Source organism: Rhineura floridana, chromosome 3 (assembly GCF_030035675.1).
Source record: "Rhineura floridana isolate rRhiFlo1 chromosome 3, rRhiFlo1.hap2, whole genome shotgun sequence".
NCBI lineage: Eukaryota > Metazoa > Chordata > Lepidosauria > Squamata > Rhineuridae > Rhineura > Rhineura floridana.
Genome location: NC_084482.1, coordinates 145,920,982 through 145,940,833, shown reverse-complemented (window position 1 = coordinate 145,940,833; position 19,852 = coordinate 145,920,982). Strand labels below are relative to the sequence as shown.

The window sequence follows — 19,852 nt, the reverse complement described above, 5'->3', positions numbered from 1 at the left end:
TGTGATAGTCTGTCACAAGTCTGTCTTCTCCCAGGCATTTTAGCGTGTTTTTTAAATTGTTTTACATTTTAAAATTGTGTTTTAAATTGTTTTTAAAAGATGTGTTTTTAAATTTGTATATTTGTTTTAATGTTTTTAGTTACTGTAAACCACCCAGAGAGCTTCGGCTATGGGGCGGTATATAAGTACAATAAATAAATAAATAAAGGGAAATTATTTAGCTATTTCACTGAGTTAAAAAAAAAAGGTGTTTCCGAGCTCTGGATGTGGGGGGGGGGACCACCAGAAGCTGAACAGGGCAAACATGAGAGGGAGAGATTTGTTCACAGCATTGTGCAGGTGCCCCATAAAAAGTGAGTGAACAAAGTGTGGCTGTTCTATAGTAAATGCTCAGTGTGGAAGCAGCTCTGGAGGCAGAAAATCTGAAACATTATGTTAATGAATAAACATAGCTCTTATAAGTATCTTTGGAAAGGGCAGTTCAGGCAACAGAGGTTTTTCAGGATAAATTAGACTTTATTTCTCCAATATCTACAATACTGGAACCGGAAAAGACCAGGAGAAATTGTAACTCAAGATTTATTTGGTATGAGGTGGTGAAACTAAACTGATTTATGAATGGGTTCTGCATAGCTCTCTGACTGGGTCCCACCATCTGGGACTGCTGCAAGTTGCTTGAGCTGGGGGGGCAGGATGGATGGAAAATCTAGAGGCAGGGTTAAGGGGATTTTGCACAGTTCAAATGCACTCAAAAGATCTTAAAACAAAAGATACCTTTGCCTAGAATACAAGGATGGGAGCTGTGTTTTCATTCAGATCCTGAATTTCTGTTCATGGAGGATAGATAGATCCATCAATGGTTATTAGTAATGATCGCTATATGCACTGATATATGCATATTGCTAGATGCCACTGAATACTACTTACTGGGGAGCAACAGTCAGATAGGACTGTTTTACTTATTATTTATTACATTCATATCCTACCTTTCCTCGATCAAGGGCTCATCTACACAGGTTTACTGTGTGTCTGGTACTACTCACATCCCCTTTTAATTTGTATGGTTCACATGACCTTACTGGCAAACAGAAGCTATCACACAGTTACCCCCCGTAAATCTGTACTAACCCAATCCTCTGATAATCTGAAAAGGGAAGGAAAAAAAGTCTTCACTCCCTGTCTCTAGGGCTTCCAGATGCTTTGCTCTGATGTTTTTAGGTGGGTGTGTCAGTTCTTCCCCTCCCTAACCCTTCCCTCCTCTTCCCTTCTTTCTTTCATTTCCAGTGGGCTGAAGAGAAACCTCCCCTGCTCTCTCCCTTTCTACAAGTCTTTTTTACGTTGCTACAAATGGTGCCTTATTTTTCTTTCCCCCCTAACTTGTGCACAAAAGCATAACACTGCTCAAACAAAGATTTATATTTCAGCTGTATTGTACCAGTGAAAATACAAATAATCGCACTTCCGGGTTGTTCTTTTAAATGAAATTTACTGATAGAACAAACTGAGCATGCTCGGTTGCCAAGCAACCAGAGGGAGTGGAAATGTTAAATTAGAGGGTGTGGTCTTTAGGAAACTGCGTGATTGATGCTTCCCCTCAAGTGTGACTAGAAAACACCGTGTTTGCAGCTGGGATTGAGCCCTTGCTGTGGACAGTGCAAACAGAAAATGGAGTTAAAAACAGCGTCTTTAGCATGAAGTTATGCTCCCATGTGGATAAGCCTCAAGTTCAAGGCAGCGTATATGTTTCTTCCCCTCCCCATTTTATCTTCAAAACAACCCTGGAAGTTAGCCTATGAGACAGTGATTGACCCAGTGATCTTCATGCCCAAGTGGGAATTTGAACCATAGTCTTCAAGATCCTAGTCCAGCATTCTAACCATTATACCACATTGGATCCATTGCCTTCATGCCTGCTTCTGGCTTCCCCTGAGGCATGTGGTTGGCCACTGTGAGTAAGAGGATACTGGATTAGATAGCCCTTTGGTCTGATTCAACAGGGCTCTTCTTATGTTGTATTCCCAGACTTTTTTCTTTGGAGATCCTTGACTCGTTCCTCTCTTACCTGGTTTTTAAAAAAAAGGATTTATTTTACTTATATCCTACTGGTCGCCCATCCAGCAGACTGACCTTGTGCATCCAGCAGACTGACCTTGTGCATACCCTCACTTTAATGGCTGGTGCTCCCAGACCACTCACTGGATTTACCTGGTTCTCCTGTCATGTCCCCCATTCCCTGGACAGCATTTTTCTCCCAAGCTTTATATAAGATCCATTTGTGTAATTCTGATCATGGCTCTGGCCTCATCCCTGACATGAGCTGTGAAACTCATAGGCATTTTAATGCAAAATAAAATCTGTACCCTGATGAGTTCAAAGTGCTGGTATAAGTTTTGAGTGGAAAACAAAATTAGACTGAAAATAATTCCTTATCACCATTCAGTGCTACTTCCCATGCTAAAAGTTTCAGCCAGAAGAGCACTCCCACAAATCACTCCTCTGTCAAAATTTGTAACATGGAAAGGATATATTAGCCTGTCTACAAATGAGACAGACATGAGCATGCTTAACCATTCTCATATTCTTGGCATATCCATGTTTGTCTCAGGAGTAAACACATCAACTGTCTCCATTCTGTAATTTTAGTCACACAATATGGCAAATTACAGTCTGGGAATCAGGTCTCAGGGGCAAATCTTCAGAGTTTCATCTCCATAGAAAGTGGTATCATGAAGATTTTCACATATGATGTCTGATTAGCATGGAGGTTACAAGATTAAGGGGAGGCGTGATAGCTGCCTTCAAGTATCTGAAGGGTTGTTATGCAGAAAATGGAGCAGATTTGTCCTCTGAGGCTCCAGAGGGCAGGACTAAAAACAGCAGGGAAGCAGATTTTGACTAAACATTAGGAAAGAATTCCTAATGGTAAGAGCCGCTCACTAGTGGAACAAATTGCCTTGGGAGATGGTGGGTTCTTCTGAACTGGAGATATATAAGCAGAGGCTAGGTGGCCATCTCTCAAGGATGTTGGAATTGCATCCTGCACTGAACAGGAGGTTAGACTAGATAACTTCAAGGTCCCTTCTAATTTGAGCAGTCTGTGATCATTTAAACACTCTTTAAAAAATGAGGAGCACCCTGGTTTGGGGGAGGTTGCAGGGGGTAATTAAAGGGCGCAGTGATGGAATCAGTGACTATAATATAAGCTTTCCAAACCACAGTTGTAGTAAAACAAAACAGGTCTACCCTGAATGTAACTTAATAGTAGTATTCTTAACAATATTCTTGTAGTGCTTGGTAAGTAGAGCTACCTACTCCTGAAACAAAAGAAATGGGGGGGGGGACAACCCAGATGCCATCCATGAATAAATCAGATAGTGATTAAGTACTTTCCCAGGTCAACCAGGGGCTGTCTATGTAAAACTCCAGATGTTCAGGCAATTCATAATGAACTGGAGACCTTTCTAAAACTTATGCTACTGATTCCTGTGAGCGTATGTGCAGCTGTGCATAGCTTCAGTACGTTTTGATGCCTTAAAACCTGGCTGTATACAGTGCTGTCACAGTTTGCTGCATACATCAAAATCATCTTGATGAAGTATGTCTGGGCAACACAGTCTGCCAATTTATCCAGACTCTTGAACATTACAAAATTGTGGTTGGGCAGTAATTAATTCTTTTCCATTTCATGCTGTAATTAGAATAAAAAGCATGTGAACTCTTAAACTTTCTTACTTCCATAGCCTGGCTGTAAACCCTGGCTTCCACACAAATCTAAATTCTGTTCTAAACACACACATGCATACTGCAGATAATAATGTATCCTGGAGATGATTGACTCAACTGAGTCTCCTTCCTCTCTCTCCCCCAAAGAAAATTCCCCATAAGTTCATAGCTAGAGGATGTGTGCTAACCTCGAGTAACCAGACTATAGGAGGGTGCTAATCAATACCCCAAAAAGATAGCAGAGATTTTTCTTTACCTCTCCCTAAAGCAGGAACCAAATTTCAAGGCCCACATTAGACCAATTTTCTCTTGTTGCATTGGTAACATTGCACTGGATTGGCTCTTTAGGGAAACACAGCACCTGCACTGACTCCCATGGCTTAGGTACCTCTCTGTTCTTATAACATATTCCAGATCCAGTGATCCAGAGATTTCTAATATTGGGTGTTCACAAGAAACTCTTCATGTGTTGCAACCATGATCAAGAATTATTAAGTTGTGGTCCCACAACATCTGGAGGGCCACAGGTCAGGCACCCTTTCAGTAAACCAGAGATGGGGAAAGCTTTGGCCCTCCAGATGCGGTTGATCTACAACTCCCATCCACCCAGCCAGTGTGGTCAATGGCCAGGAATAATGGGAGTTGTAGTTTAGCCACATCTCTGGGAGGGCCAAAGGTTCCCCATCTCTACAATAAGCATTTATGCAGAACTCGGCACCTTCCCTGGCTACCCATGCATCCTGATCTGAAAAAGGCCCATGGCAAGAGTTACCTCATATCTTCCCCTGAGCTTTCACTGAAGTGTGAGTAGCCAAGAAGGTCACACAGAACAGATCACTAGTGAGATGAATTGTAGAAAGAAAAAAAGACACTCACAAGCACCCCTCAGCCACCTCAAAATTAAGGTAAGCATGTCAAAAACCCTTCACCTCACCCATAATAATTTCACCAAAATTTTCTCTCTCAGTTGCAATGTCTTTTCTCATTAACTGCAAAGAATGGTAAGAGGGGAAACACAGATGAAATTTTCAGCATAGCAGACATGTGCATAGAGGTCCTCCAAGGGAGGGAGAATTCTGAATGGCCTAGGAAGCCCCTTTGTTGTGAGGGATCCTACACTTGCTGCTTCATCTGACCACTAAATGCACTGTCAGCAGGGGATGTGGCTGGTACATGCGTTTGCAGCAGGGAATGAAGATAGCCAGTGCAACCCTCTCACAGGTTAGGAGGTCATGTGACCCCCCCCAAAATTAAGGAATTAAAAAGGTCAAGGCTTGGACTTCACCTAGGATGGTTATGTGGCCAAAGGATCAGTAAGATCAGCGCTTCACTAGTTGACAATGTGTTCTACGCACTCTATTTTGTTTTCCTATCTTAAGTAATTCAAAAGTCAACTTTTTAAAAATCTGAAGCAGAAACAGTATATACGATACAATATGATACAATCTAAATGATTTTTTTGCCAAGATCCAAAGTGAAAATGAACATGGAAAGAATCTAAAGAATAAGATTTTAGAAATAAAAGTTGGCCTTAGGCATTCTTGCACCTGAAGTAGAGTCAACTATGATGCACAAGAGATTGGTGTCCCTTTTGTAAACACCTGCCCAAACTGATTGTTTTGCATTGCTTTAAAGTCAGCCCTTTTACAAAACCCCACTTTCCTTCGGTAAATAAGGGCCCTATGGTCAGAGATAATGAATTTCAAGCTTTATATTTTTGGGAAGTATATAGAAATTAGAGTTATAAAACACTGAAATTAATTAAAATAAATGCAGCTTGACTAGTGTGACAGAAATCAATAAACTGATCTTAGTTATTTCTGGATAAATATCTGTGTTGAGCTGTGTGAACACAACTGCTTAAAACTTGCCCAGAATTGCTGTACATTGCACAGATCTCAGGATATTAAAGATCCAGGAAAGTTAATTCCAATGCTTAAATATAACTCATTTCAAACAGTGTCAAAGTAAAAATAATCAGAGCTAAAAAGATTAGATTATGTAAAAGAGAGAGCGCGCAAGACTTTGTAAATTTTCAGACAAACATAGTTCTTAAATGTTTTACACTTCAGCTAAGTATTAATGCTAGGCAAGCAGAATACAGGTTTTTTTTTCCTCCAAGACAGTTCCAAGAAATATCAAAGTGAGATCTGTTTTATATAGGAGAAATGAATAATTACCATATTCTAACATAACAGAGTGAAGAAACCATACCACAGAATAAGTGTGCATGAAAAAGTGTATATGTATCTTTTGTAGATCTTTAAACCTTTCTACTTTACTATAAACAAATGCTAGAATATTTACATTTGCCTCACAACCATCTGAGTATATGCCTGGCATGGCTAATCCCAAAGGACTTCAGAAAGCACTGATTATGATGTCATTTGCCATTAAGTGTAAAGGTTTAGACTAGCTTGCAAATGCATGCTTTCATGGCAGCTATTGTATCTTGTAGATTTCCCCTCAGTTTGTTAGATGCCATCTCTGTTAAACTTAGAAAATTGTGAATTTATTTTTATGAAAACATAGCATATCAGACTGTTTTTGGTTTAAAGGGCAAAATGGTAATTCCTTTATTCATACTAAAATCAGTACCACTAGTCTAGAGATCTGTGTGCACTATTCAGTTTGATAAAGGGATGCTTCAGGAATGTGTTCCTTGTTAACACTAATACAAATTGAACTAATCCATAACATCTGTATTAATGTGTAGATTGCAATGTAATTATACACAGATTTTACACCTCTTTGAATTTTGCAGTGCAATTCCTGGCCCAAAAATGTATCAAAATGCACTTTAAATTGTATATTTTGATATACAATACATTGTGAAATGTGTATTTTGTGAGAAAATGTGTTCAAATATATATTTAAATACAAATTTTTGCATATCAATGATTTTTGTGTATCCATGAACCAAAAACAGACATGGACCAGAAATAGACAGATCTGTCCATCTCTAAGTTGATAGAGATGGCAGTTCTGTGTCTTTTCTATGAGGGGAAAACAATGCTTCTTTCCACTGAAGTGCACTGGGAAAGTTCAAGGGACTCCATATGCACACCAAACCTCCCTCATCCATAAGGTATTGCTTTATAAAGAACTGAGAAACAGTGACTTATTTATTTCAGATCTCCTACTGAAATGAAAAAAGATGCATGAATTTCCCGATACAGGTACATAGTTATTTTTCACATGTCCTTCTGTATACAATTGGGAACAGGAATAGAATCTATTATTGCTAGCGTTATCCTGATCTAGGTGGGATAAACAGCTAATATAGCTCAAGACCTGTGGACACATTGGATAGCTAGGCTTTCCAGGAGATGGTATGTATCTGAAGAAGCGGACCTTAACGGAAAAACAGCAGACCATAGGAGGTGGCTTGTCATACCATAGGAAGATGTAGCAAAATACTCCCAACTTAGTTACAACATCAACATCATCTCTTTTTTCAGCCATGTAAAACCTTTTCATTTAAGCAAGCCTTCTAATTTTGTGCATCCCTGATAATGATTGGGAACTTTTATTACTATTTTACTTCTATTGTGCTATTTTTTAAGATGCTTTGATTATAATTTTTCTGGGGTTTTATGTGCTTTGTACACTGCTGAAAATGTTCTGGAAACAGCATAAAGAAATAATAAATGGAGCTATAAACAAAACTAGAAGAACGGCAGCATGATTCAGAAATTAAGACCATAAAGGTGATATTACAATCCATGTCTACTCAGAAGTAAGTCCTACTGAGCTCAATGAAAATTTCTTCCAGCTAAGTGTATATACTATTTCAACCTTATGAAGCAATCCTAACCTCCAGACCTGCTGGTTAGGGAGGGTAATTAGGATTGCACAATTTGCTCCCCACCAAGGACTGCACTCTTATTTATTTATTTTATTGATATTGTGCCCTTTGCTGTAAGTATTCCCAGAGTGGTTCACATTAATTAACTGGATCAGGGATACATTGTTTAAGAAACTGAGGATCGTCCTGATGAGAAGTCTTAAGAAGTGTGATGTAAATATATCAAATTCATTAAGCCTATCCCCAGAGCTCAGACACTTTATCACAGGCATAGGGACTGTACTTGAGAAATCCACAGCAGCGAACTGTGAACAAGCAAGCTATTAATTTAAACTATGGAGCAGTTTTATAAGAAAGTAGGTTTGGAGGGAAGCTATTATAAATAATGGTGCCTCAAAGAAAATAGCTCTGTAGAATACAAATAAAATCTATTTCTGCTTGTGAAAAGATTAGATCGCTTGTTGAAAGAAAGCTGGTGCTGGGAAACATCAATACATGGTGCATTCCATTTACATTATAGGTCATTTCTACAAACTGCTGCTGGTATCTTTCCACCCACATTTTAGACCCCATGTGACTGATGCCTATGGTTAGACACATCCTACTCACTTCATATATCAAACAAGATAAGCTGGGATGGAATATAGTTGCTGAGAGACACAACAACACTTTGTTGTTCGTTGCATTTTTTGCAGCCTACTCCAAGCCCTTCCTTTCAACCCCTTTGTTTATATGCTGCTTCTGAATGAATTGCATATATGAAGTTACAGTGCCTTGCAAAAGTAATCAGACCCTTGACCAATAATCTCATATCACTGAATTACAAATGGTACATTGTAATGTCATTCTGCATGATATTTTATTTTGAAACACTGAAACACAAAATCAATTATTGTTTTGAAACACTGAAACTCAAAATCAATTATTGTGATATTGGTTTTATGTAGGGAGATGTTTGTAAGAAACATAAACTGAAATGTGTTGCTTGCATGAGTATTCAACCCCTGTGCTATGGAAGCTCCCAGTTTACACCGATGAAATAAATTGCCCTGTCAAGGACACAATTACCTTACCATTGGCCTCCACCTGTGAACCATTAAAATTGCTTTCACATTGTCAGGCTAAAAACCCCACTGTTGAAGGATCACTGGTCAGGCTGTGGATCTGAAGGAAAATGAAGAGCAAAGAGCATTCAATATAAGTGAGAGATAATGTAATACAAATGCATAGATTAGGGAAAGGGTACAAAATAATATCCAAGTGTTTGGATACCCCAATGAGCACAGCTGGATCAATAATCAGGAATTGGAAGCTGCATCACACCACCCAGGTGGTGCCAAGAACAGGCTGTCCCCTCAAAACTCAGCGCTAAAACAAGGAGGAGACTTGTGAGAGAAGCCACAGAGAGGCCAACAATCCCTTTGAAGGACCTACAGAGTTCAGTGGCTGGAAGTGGAGTAAAGGTGCACCAGTCAACCATATCAAGAGTTCTGCATAACATTGGCTTGTATAGGAGGGTAGCAAAAAAAGAAGCTGTTACTCCAAAAGTATCATCTGAAAGGACATCTGGAGTTTGCCAGAAAGCATAAGAGTGTCCCAGCTGCAATGTGGGAAAAGGTTTTGTGGTCAGATGAGACCAAGACAGAGCTTTTTGGCCAAAACTCAAAGTGCTATGTGTGGCATAAACCTAACACTGCCCATGCCTCAAGACACACCATCCCTACAGTGAAGTATGATGGTGGCAGCATCAAGCTGTGGGGATGCTTCTCATCAGTAGGGACTGGGCATCTTGTTAAAATGGAAGGAAGAATGGATGGAGCAAAATACAGGGAAATATTGCACAAGAATCTGCTTTAGTCCACTAAGAAACTGAAGTTTGGGAGAAAATTCACATTTTAGCAGGACAATGATCCCAAGCACAAGGCCAAAGCAACACTGGAGTGACTCAAGAACAAAAAGGTGAATGTCCTACAGTGGCCCAGTCAGAGTCCTGATCTCAACCCCATTGAGAATCTGTGGCACTCTTTGAAAATTGCGGTCCACAAGCAACATCCAACCAAACTGAATGACCTGAAGTGAATATGCCAGGAAGAATGGGTCAAAATCCCTCTGACACTGTGTGCAAAGCTGGTACATACCTACCCCAAAAGACTTATAAACCTGTTATTGCAGCAAAAGGTGGCTCTACCAAATTTTGATGTGTGGGGGTTGAATACTTATGCAAGCAACATGTTTCAGTTTTTTATGTTTCTTACAAACATTTCCCTACATAAAACCAATGTCACCTTACAATAATTGATTTTGAGTTTCAGTGTTTCAAAATAAAATATCATACAGAACTAAATTACAATGTACCATTTGTAATTCAGTAATATGAGAGCATTAGTCGGGGGACTGATTACTTTTGCAAGGCACTATATATCTATAGAGAGCAGATCATATGAAAAGGCTAATTATCAATTTTTTTATTTGCAAGTATCAAAGCTTGATGTCAGCCTAGTGACATCAGGGGGGACAAAACGCAGGAGACTTCCAGGTGGATAAAAATAAGTTTATTTAGCCCCATACATTTTTTTTAACTTCTTCATGGGCACCCTTAAAGGCAACAAATTTGCTTTTAACCTCCATTTTTGTTGCAGTATATTTTTGCTCAATAAACTTATGTCTGTGATATCACCTCTTCAATAGCGGGATCTGTGACATCACCAAGCCCCACCTCTTGTATCATGGGGTTTGGGATGCCAGAAAACCTGGCACACCTTTGGTGTGGGGTGGGTGGGCACTATAGTTTACTGCTTGTGGATTTTCACTGCAATTTTAGATGTCCTGGAGGTATCGGTCCTGGGACCAAATGATGGAGCAGGCCAAGTTTAAAATAAACTAACAGGAATAGACAAATAGTGGTGAAGGAATTCAACGTGGCTCAGCATAGACTTTCCCCATTCCTTTACAAAGAATGAAGCCAACCCAGTCTTTCAGATACATAGGTTATCCACAGCACACAACACTCAGTTTGTGTGAGGACTGCTGGTGGGGGGAGGGGCAACAGTAGACTGTTCCCTCATATGGAGCAGCACATGGGGAGGTGAAGGATATGCCAAAGTTTTGTTTGTCCCAAAGTTGTTAATGATAAATATTGCCAGCATCATGATATCTACCTCACTTATAAGTGAACTTTTTTCCCACCACCTGTTAGCTGAAAACACTGCTGCAAATAACCTGAAGGATAGGTTCAGCAAAAGCAGGCACAACTGCCTCGATCTATCCTTTTCCACACCTCACCTCTTCCTATGCTTTCACCAACAGTAGTTGCTAAAACTATGGCTTAAGGTCTCCCCACTATACATTTATTATCTGACATTTCATAGATCCTATTTCATCATTTTGCATATCAAAGATGACAATACTATTATAAACATCTTGCATAACTGAAATCCCCACCCCAAGATACAAGGTGCAAATGCTGTCCCAAGTAGCATACAATTGATAGGCAAATTTAATTTACTGTTTGATAGATGAAGAGCAGAACGAGGTGGCATGCCATTATATCAGTTTTCAAAACTCCTATGTCCAGCATACAAGGAATTTCAGCTCTGTGGTGCATAAAGGCTTATCAGGCATGAATGCTAACAAATTAAACAACAGCAGTGACAGGTAAGATTTTATTCCACATTTTTACTACTGGGCAGGAAGAGGGTTTTTTTTACATATCTGCCAGTTGTAGATTATAATCAATGTGCATAATTCAGGGGATGAAAAATTTCTGGTTAAAATATTCTAGAAAATAGGAAATCTTAGCTTGACAGTCACTTGGAAAGAGCTGCTAGGGAAGTATGACTGAATGATATTCATAGCTCCTTTTAAGTGGCAAATTGAAAAAAACCTACTTCATCAAAAGTGGCTGTGGTTTGTCACATTTCAATATATTTTTGAGAAGGTTCTACTCTCAGAAGACTTTCTTTTCCAAGGCAATCAAGAGCATTGATTAAAGTCTGCATTTATCAGCTTTCAACAAATCCGCTCATAGTATGCAGGGGAGCCAGTGGAAGCCATGTCATGGGATTACTCTCCCCCACAACATGGCCTTCTCTCCTTCTCACTGGGCCATACAGATCAAGAGACCTTTTTTAAGTTCAGTTTTGTCAATTAAAGTTTGAAGTCTACTATCACAGCAACTCCTTGGCTGGGAGAAACAAACAGTGAAGTCAGTTTAGAAATGCATGATCCACAGAGATTTGGATTGGACAGTTTTCCAGTCTTTATAAAGTACTATTTTAAAAAAAAAAAGGCGATTAGTTTAGAGCGTATAACATAGCAAAATAATATGATATGACAGAACCCCAACCCTATCTGTTTCACTGTGTTTAATTGTTCTCTAGATTTTCTAGGTGGCTTTTATTATACTGCTAATTTAAAGAACCCAAAGGAAGAAAAAGTGTGAGAAATATATTTTTTCTGTGTATTCTGTTGCCATCTTGCTTAAAACAAGGTAACAAACAAAATTGCCACCTCTAACAAAATCAGCAGTGGGTCAAAAAGTTATTCTCCCAAATTAAATTATTCACTTTAAACTCCTATCAGATGTATGATGTTGAAGTCCCTGAAGTCCTGCCCCCTCCCACTGTGTTTCCCATTTACATTGGAAGACAAACTCCCATTCACATCATTGGAAGCTTTCCTTCCCTTGCAAATAGCAGATGCAGGGGATAGTCTGGAGTGGGGTTGCAGCGGGGATGGGGGTGGGGAATGATTAAAAAAAAATCTACCCTCACACCAGGTTTCTGATCTTGTTCAACCCCGCTATACCTTTAAGAAGACATCCATGCAATTGCTGATTGTATGGACGTCATCTTGTCGAGTTTCGCCCCAAGTCCTGCCAAATGAAACTCAAAAATGTGGACAAGCTGAAATCTGTGCCAATTTCTAAGCATTTTGCTTGGGTTTGTGGTATTTAACATCTGCCACCACCCAATACCCTTAGTTGCAAGGGTATAAAAAGGACCTGACATCACTCAGTACCTGCATCCCAAGCAAATTCTGCTTAGCCTGTTCTGCTCTGCTATTTGAACATTTGACAGGTAGAAATGATATGGAAATTCCTCATCTGTTTTGGCTTTTCAGCATTTCTGTGGTTCTGTAACATGACCTGATCTGTGGACCTGCATGATCCTGCTTGCATTTTGCATTACCATTATTTTAATGCTACACTTTTTTGGTCCTGTAGCAAATATACTCTTATGATTAAATGCATGCATTGCCCTTTCTGATCAAGCTTTAATGTACATTGTTGAAATAGCTCAGCTGTTAAGCAGAATCTGCTTAATCCCTTTTCTCAACAAAATCCTATGTCGTCTAGAAGCAGACTGCAGCTGGAAACCAAAATGATCCAAACAGCTGACAAGCACCAGAAAAGTACCTGAAAAGAACAAATTTATAGGGCTGGTGGATTTGTGATATAGATATACAGGAACTACATGAGGGCACCATTCTCATAAGAACATAAGAGCCCTGCTAGATTAGGCCAAAGGCTCATCTAGAGCAGCACTCTGTTCTCATGGTGCCCAACCAGATGCCTATGGAAAGCCCACAGGAAGAACTTAAGCGCAACAGTGCTCTGTCCACTTGTGATTCCCAGCAACTGGTATTCAGAGACATACTGCCATTGTGGCTAGTAGTTATTGATGCCCTGGGCTCCTACTGAGAGGAAGGGCAGAATTTAAACCTAATTAATTAATTAATCAATGCCCATGAAAAGGGGGAGAAGTCACTACCAATATATGAATGACTTGATGCAAAAAAAAAATTGTATAAGTACCTTCAACCCTATCTAGTATAACGTTCACTAATAGGCAAAAAAACCCCTTGTGATTTAAGAATATATCTATAGCCGACAGATATTTCTATCAAACTTTTAAAAGCAGGGAAACTGGCCAGCTATAGTGAATGCACCAGGGGAGCAAGAGTCATAACCTCTGAGATATTGTACTGCCCTACAAATTTGTAAAAATACAAACACAATTTGGGGTAGTCTTTCACAATCCACTTCCTTTTTAGCTTGGAAGAATTTCATAACGTGTGCCTCTGAGCATATGGTGAACTGTGATAATGGCAACTATGGAAGAGGACAGATTCAGCTCTGTGACAACCAGCTGCCCAGCCTATACAAAGTTTATATTGAAAAGTGAAAGAAAACCTGTGGTGATATTAATGAAATTGCACAATCTTGTCTGGGGAAGCAACAAGCCATGGTATCACTAGATAGCCAAGGACATCACTTTGGGCTTGCATAGTCATTCTGTTTGGGAGGAGAACCATCTCTCACTTTCCTCCCTATTCCCCTCAGCAAGGACAGCAAGTATCAAATGAACAAGAATGAACTGAGTTTATCTGAACGCAGTCTCTCCCTAAGCAGCTGACCTGTCCTCAGAATGCAGAGGGAGATGGGGAAGTTAACCAGGTGTCTAGGAATACTATGTTCCACTAAATGCAGTATAACTCAGCTCCTCCATTATTTTCTCTCCACAGGGAAAGGGACATACAGCCAAAGCTTATACTGGGTCAAGCACTCTTCCCAGAATGCAATAACTGAATAGGCCCTCAGGATTGCTCTCACTGTAGTTGTGATGATAAATGAAGTAAGAATAGTTAATGTGCTATAGGAACAAAATGTTAATATTTTCCCTTAAACTTTTGTTCCAACACTTGTTTTGTTTCCAGATTAGCAGACAGATAGATTACTGAGGGGGGAAACAAAAGATCTTGCAGAATTGCATTTCTGATGAAAAGAGATGTTCCTGTATCTGAGAGAACAGCACCAGGAAAACAGTCCATTTTAAAATGTCATAGATGCATTACTTGTCACTTTATATGGTATGAACAAGCATCATTTGCTGCAATATAATTATTGGAAATTAGTCAAGTTTTCTCAATATCTTTCTTCACATGATTGAATTTCCCGTTACATTTTGTGTGATCCATATGTTTAGATATAAAAACTGATAGCACAGCTTCAAATTTTCAGCAATGTATTGTTTGCTTTATATTTGTCAGTTGAGCTGAAGTAAAGCATATCCCCTGCTGACAGGAATGCCTGAAAATATTCATGGACTTTACCATCTATCAAGAAAAAACCCCTCCATAATTCTTGCAATCCAGATAAAATCTTTTCTGCATTCTCTAAACGCTCACTGCAGTACAGAGATTTATTAGGGGGAAAGGTGACGGATTTTTTTTAAAAAAAATGCACCAAAATTGTATTATTCAGCGGGGGGGGTCTCTGTGAGGTGACAGAGCAGCACCCAGAAATGACCACTTAAAACAGACTGCTTTAACTGTACTTTGATTTTGTACAGAGGCATTGTATTTCCACATATTGCTTCTCAGAAGTTTCTTTTAGCTATGCTTAAGCTCTCACAATGATGGATATTTAAGAGTAGCCTCATCATATTACTTCCTTGCATGAAGAAGCAGATTCTATAATGTACATTACATAAGCAAATTCATTCTTCCTGTTGTATAATGCAACAAAGAAAAAGGCTTCCACTTACCCTTGTTGTACATGTTGGTTGGCACTTGGACATCACTCAGAGTAACATTCACAGGCAAGTTATTAAAATGGTCATTTGGTTCTAGGATGAATTCCTTTCCCAGTTCTAAGAAGTTCCCATCTTCATCCCGTTCATTAATGAGGACAGCATTGAAATATTCATACTGAAACAGAAATCCAGTAATGACATTATCTGAACAGCTCTCTTAAATACTTAACAATATTTATGCACTGGTTCAGTATTCATTACATCCTATGATAAACAATATTTATGTAAGAATGTAAGCAGAACCTTTCTGGATTAGACCAAAGCTCTATCTAGTCCAGCACTCTGTTTCCTACAGTGGCCAATCAGGTTCCTCTGGGGAAGCCCATAAGCAGCACACAAAGACATTAGACCTCTTCCATTCTTGCTCCCTAGAAGCATGCTGTCTGTGATCCTGGGGTTGCATTTAGCCTTTGTGACTAGTAGCCATCAATAGTTATCCTGCTTTCTGTGCCATGGCTTTCCCTCTTTCCAGCTCTAATGGCTATGACAGGAGCATATCCATTATCTCGCACATTTAACATGATGCCCAAATATTTTTGAAGTCTTCACAATTACATCAAAACAAATGTTTGCCCCTGACGAATGACAAGAGGGTTCGAAAGAGCTCTGAGAGCTCAACATTTAATGCTCAACCAACAATCACAAACAAAGATGGTGCCCAACTGAATATGGGCTTTAGAGGAGTGGCACCCAACTTGCTCAGCCTAAGCACAACAAGCACACCTGTCTATATATTTAACCCTAATTTGTACTGAATGATAACCCCTGAAGCCTAACAAGTTATTCATTTAATGATCAACTCTACAATTATTAATACCCAAATGAGTTGCATTTGTGCTATAATTAACATCTTCTTTAATAAAGAATGCACCCTGGTATGGCATTTGAAGGAGAAAGATTTACAGATTTCTGGACAGGCAGTGGCCTTTTTTCAGACATTAAATAAAAGATGAGCAAAAACAATTTAGATAAAATTATTGACTATTTTTGTGTGTGACCTAGGTCAAAGAGGGATTCTGCAGCAAGCAAGCTAACCTCTCAGATATCCTTCACTCATTGATAATAGGGAGCTTTTTAAACTGAAATTAAGATAGTGAAGAAAATACAGTGTTAAAAGATGTGTTAAGTATTTTTGTTACTACAGTATTGTTTTAGTTTTGTATTATATTTAGTGTAATCTTTAATCATAGAAAACATATCCACCTATAGTGTTTGTTAGCATTATTAACCCAAATTCCTTGCATAACTAGGATCCAATTTTTTTTAACTAATAGAATCCCCCCCTTCTGATTAGATCATCTTACACAATCAGCATGTCTGGGCAACTGTCACACCCAAGGAGGGCGCCCACTGACAAGAGCCCCCTAGACTTGCTGCAGTGAGAAGGTAGAGTCAGTAAAGGAGAAGGGCATGGAGGGTTTCATGTCCCTCCAAACCTAGTGCCAACGTTAATTCTACAATTTCCCTATGCAACTTGTCCCATTAATTCCACTGCATTTATGTCATTTTGCATCTGATGTAAGGAAGATGGCACCTGGAGAGAGAGTCTTCTCAGTTGTAGTTCTTGTCCCTGGTATGCTCGGCCACAGGCAGCTTCTTAGTGTGTTATACTGAAATCATTTTAGCCCCAAACTTTTTAAAATACATTTTTGAGTCTTTTAAAACATGTTAAGCCACAATGGATGTTTCTATCTGCCAGTGTTTTAGAATTATTATTTCTTGTATCATTCTACTTTTTCACTGATTTCATTATGCTGGTTATTATGTTGTTTTTATTTTACCGTATTTTATTTTTGAATGTAACCTGTCCTAGGAACACTTGAGTGCTTGTTGTTGCAAGTGTGTGATATAAATGGAAGGAATGGATGATAATTTGTCTCCTTTGAGAGGAAGGGTGGGATATAAATAAATACATAGATGTTAAACAGGGGATTCCCCTTAATAAATAAATAAGCCACCTTCCTGCTTTTCAGTACAATTTCTTCTTGACTTGTACATCTATAATAATGAAGAACATTCTTTTTTATCTCTAGCTCTCTATGGCAACCACAGTGATCTTTCACATCCTGAATATCCCCCCCATAACTAATCATACACGACCCCTTTAACATTTCCTCTTATTACGCACTTGAATTATCTCTCATTTGCCAAGCAGAATAACATTGTCACTCCAATGTAGCTGGAGTATTGTATTGTTGTAAGATAGGAGGATTTTGACAGAAGGGAATTGAATAAAGCCAAACATGCTGCTGGGGATTCCCTTAATAACCGGTGTCAAAGTTACCAGGTAATTTTTTTGTTAGGGAAACTTGAGCTTAATGTGCATGAGGCGAGTGTCTAGGACACAATAACACACTAGAGACAGATTTTGGGGGGAAATAAGGCCACAACTTCATTGCTCCTTGGTTACAGTCATAAGTGGGACTGGTATGGGATAGGGCAAGGATCACATGATTGGATAGCAGACTGATATTCCCTCCCTAGCCCACACTGGGGAAACTACAAGGGAGTTAGAGGGCATCCAGGGCCCAACCCAGTGTGGATGACCACCAGTCTCTATCCCCCATAGCTTTGAGGGCAGCCACCACCCAAGAATCCTTATGGGGGGGGCTAGATTACTATTGATCTTGCCCAATGTCCTCTCCCACACCCACCAACCAAAGCTGTGACAAAGAAAATAAAATATACACATAAAACACTGAATACATATATACACGTTACAAAATGCCAATATGCTTTCTGTGACTTTCTCCCAAAAAGAATAATCCCATGTAAGCATTGTGTCCCTGGAGCTTCTCAAGGCCTGGAAAAGTGGAGTGAGCATACGAATACTCACTCTGTCATCAGGAATAGTGGTATCTGCTCAGTTCTGTCATTTTATTCATGTATGTTTGCTTGTTTTTCCCGTGCTATATAGTAGCATTTTGCATCTGAACCATATTTTGATGTTTACAGCAAAAGTTCAAGGAGGGAAGTCAGCATAATGTTACTTGGTTTCACCTTGGCATCGATGCAGCCCCTTCCCTGAGTACCACTTTTCTACTTCTTGTGTAGTCATTATATGTTCATCTCATCTCTCAAGATAACAGTTCCCTCGCTGGGCGTACACAAATATTCAGATGCTGAGGTGTTATACTCCATCCAGCCTATTTCAAGACTAGCCTTTATTTGGAGATAGTAACTATTGACACACTATGTGTAATGTTACACAGGAGAACTATATTCGCTGCACAGTTTTAGGCAAATGCTGAAGACGCACTTCTTTACTCTGGCCTTTGACATCTGAGACATGTATTTTTAGGACCCACCCTATTTGGGGATTTTAGGTTGTTTTTAAATTGTTTTTAATGTCATGTTTTTAATTTGTTTTAACCCGCCCTTGGACCTTTAGGTGAAGGGCAGGTAATAGATGATGATGATGATAAAAAAATCACCTCAACTGACTTTCTTCCTCGTCCTCTTCCTCCTCCTAGTTTTTATCTCATATGTACACACACACATACGCACAGTCATACTTCCTATTGCACACGTACTGCGGACACATTCTCTTTCTCACCCACTTCATGGGTGCCTACTAACATCTTGTCTCAGAGACTCATAAAAATCTCTTTCCCTTCCCCTCCCTCTGTTTCACATGCAGAGGAAGAGGGCAGTGCAGGAAAGTAGGAAGGAAAAAATAGGGCTAAAGGAGAGAAAAACTTAACACACCCACGCCCCTACTCCTTGGCTAGTGGTCATTTGCCCCCTGTCATTTTTTAGCAAGGGTGTAAGTATCCTCAGCCAGAAACAGACTGAGTTCACTAATACTTACATGATAATGCTGGGAAAAGTCCCTAGTGGAGAGATTAACGAAAGCTTTTTTAGACATAAGTCATGTTGTACAGCAATTTCTCTTGTGAACATCTGCAATTGATTTTGAGGGAGAAAGTGTCTGTGACAGCTGAAAGGTGGTAGAAGGAAAATTAAAAATTAAAACTAGATTTTAAAAAAACGGAAAATAAATCCATCTGGCACTCTGAGCCCACATTTGAGATAAAGCCCCAGGGAAAGGCGCTAAAGCCTTATTCATTGACAACACGCATACTCGGACTGCTAAACTCTAAGAGAAAATTACTTAAATTCAATCTTGTCAATAGAGGTCAACCTTTAATACAACCTTATCAAGGTGATTTCAGATACAGCACACTATGTCATGTCTAACACATATTAGCCTAATAAACAACAAAATGCTTGTTTGCATTAGGACAATCCCAAGACTGACTGTGACATGATTACAAAGTGGGATCAATTTAACAGACTTAAAGGAAATCTGGGAATGTAACGTAATAGCAATTCTACTTAATAATTAGCATTTACACCTCACATTTCAAGTATTCAAAGCAATCCATGCATATTACAGTAATGCATCACAGTAACCTTTTCAACAATCCAGTATTACAAGTATTAATTCCATATTATGCATGATGAAGAGGGACTGAGAGGGAGTGGCTTGTAAAAGGCACTTAGTGAGTTCATAGCTGAGGTACAGAGGCTGGCATTCTTGGGCATCTGCCAAGGCCTATGCTTAAGCAGGAGGTCCACTGCTGACCAACACAGCCCCTCTTGCCGTTGTCACCTGCTCACCCTTTCAGTCTGTCTGGCACACAGTGAGAGCACCAGCAAGCAGTGGACTGAGTGTGTATCACTTTCTGCTCACTCAACTGCCCTGTGGGAAATGGTGGTGATT

At 39.4% G+C, this 19,852-nt stretch overlaps 1 protein-coding gene across 8 annotated transcripts in view; it reads right to left on the bottom strand.

Moving 5' to 3' along the window:
• Window positions 1-19,852, bottom strand: part of CACNA2D3 (calcium voltage-gated channel auxiliary subunit alpha2delta 3) — a 1,117,495-nt gene that overhangs the window by 672,509 nt on the left and 425,134 nt on the right. For all 8 annotated transcript variants that reach the window (XM_061618250.1, XM_061618247.1, XM_061618248.1 and 5 more), the window contains exon 5: window positions 15,079-15,241. In XM_061618250.1, the coding sequence (XP_061474234.1) occupies window positions 15,079-15,241 (163 nt within the window). The remainder of the gene's footprint in view (window positions 1-15,078; window positions 15,242-19,852) is intronic.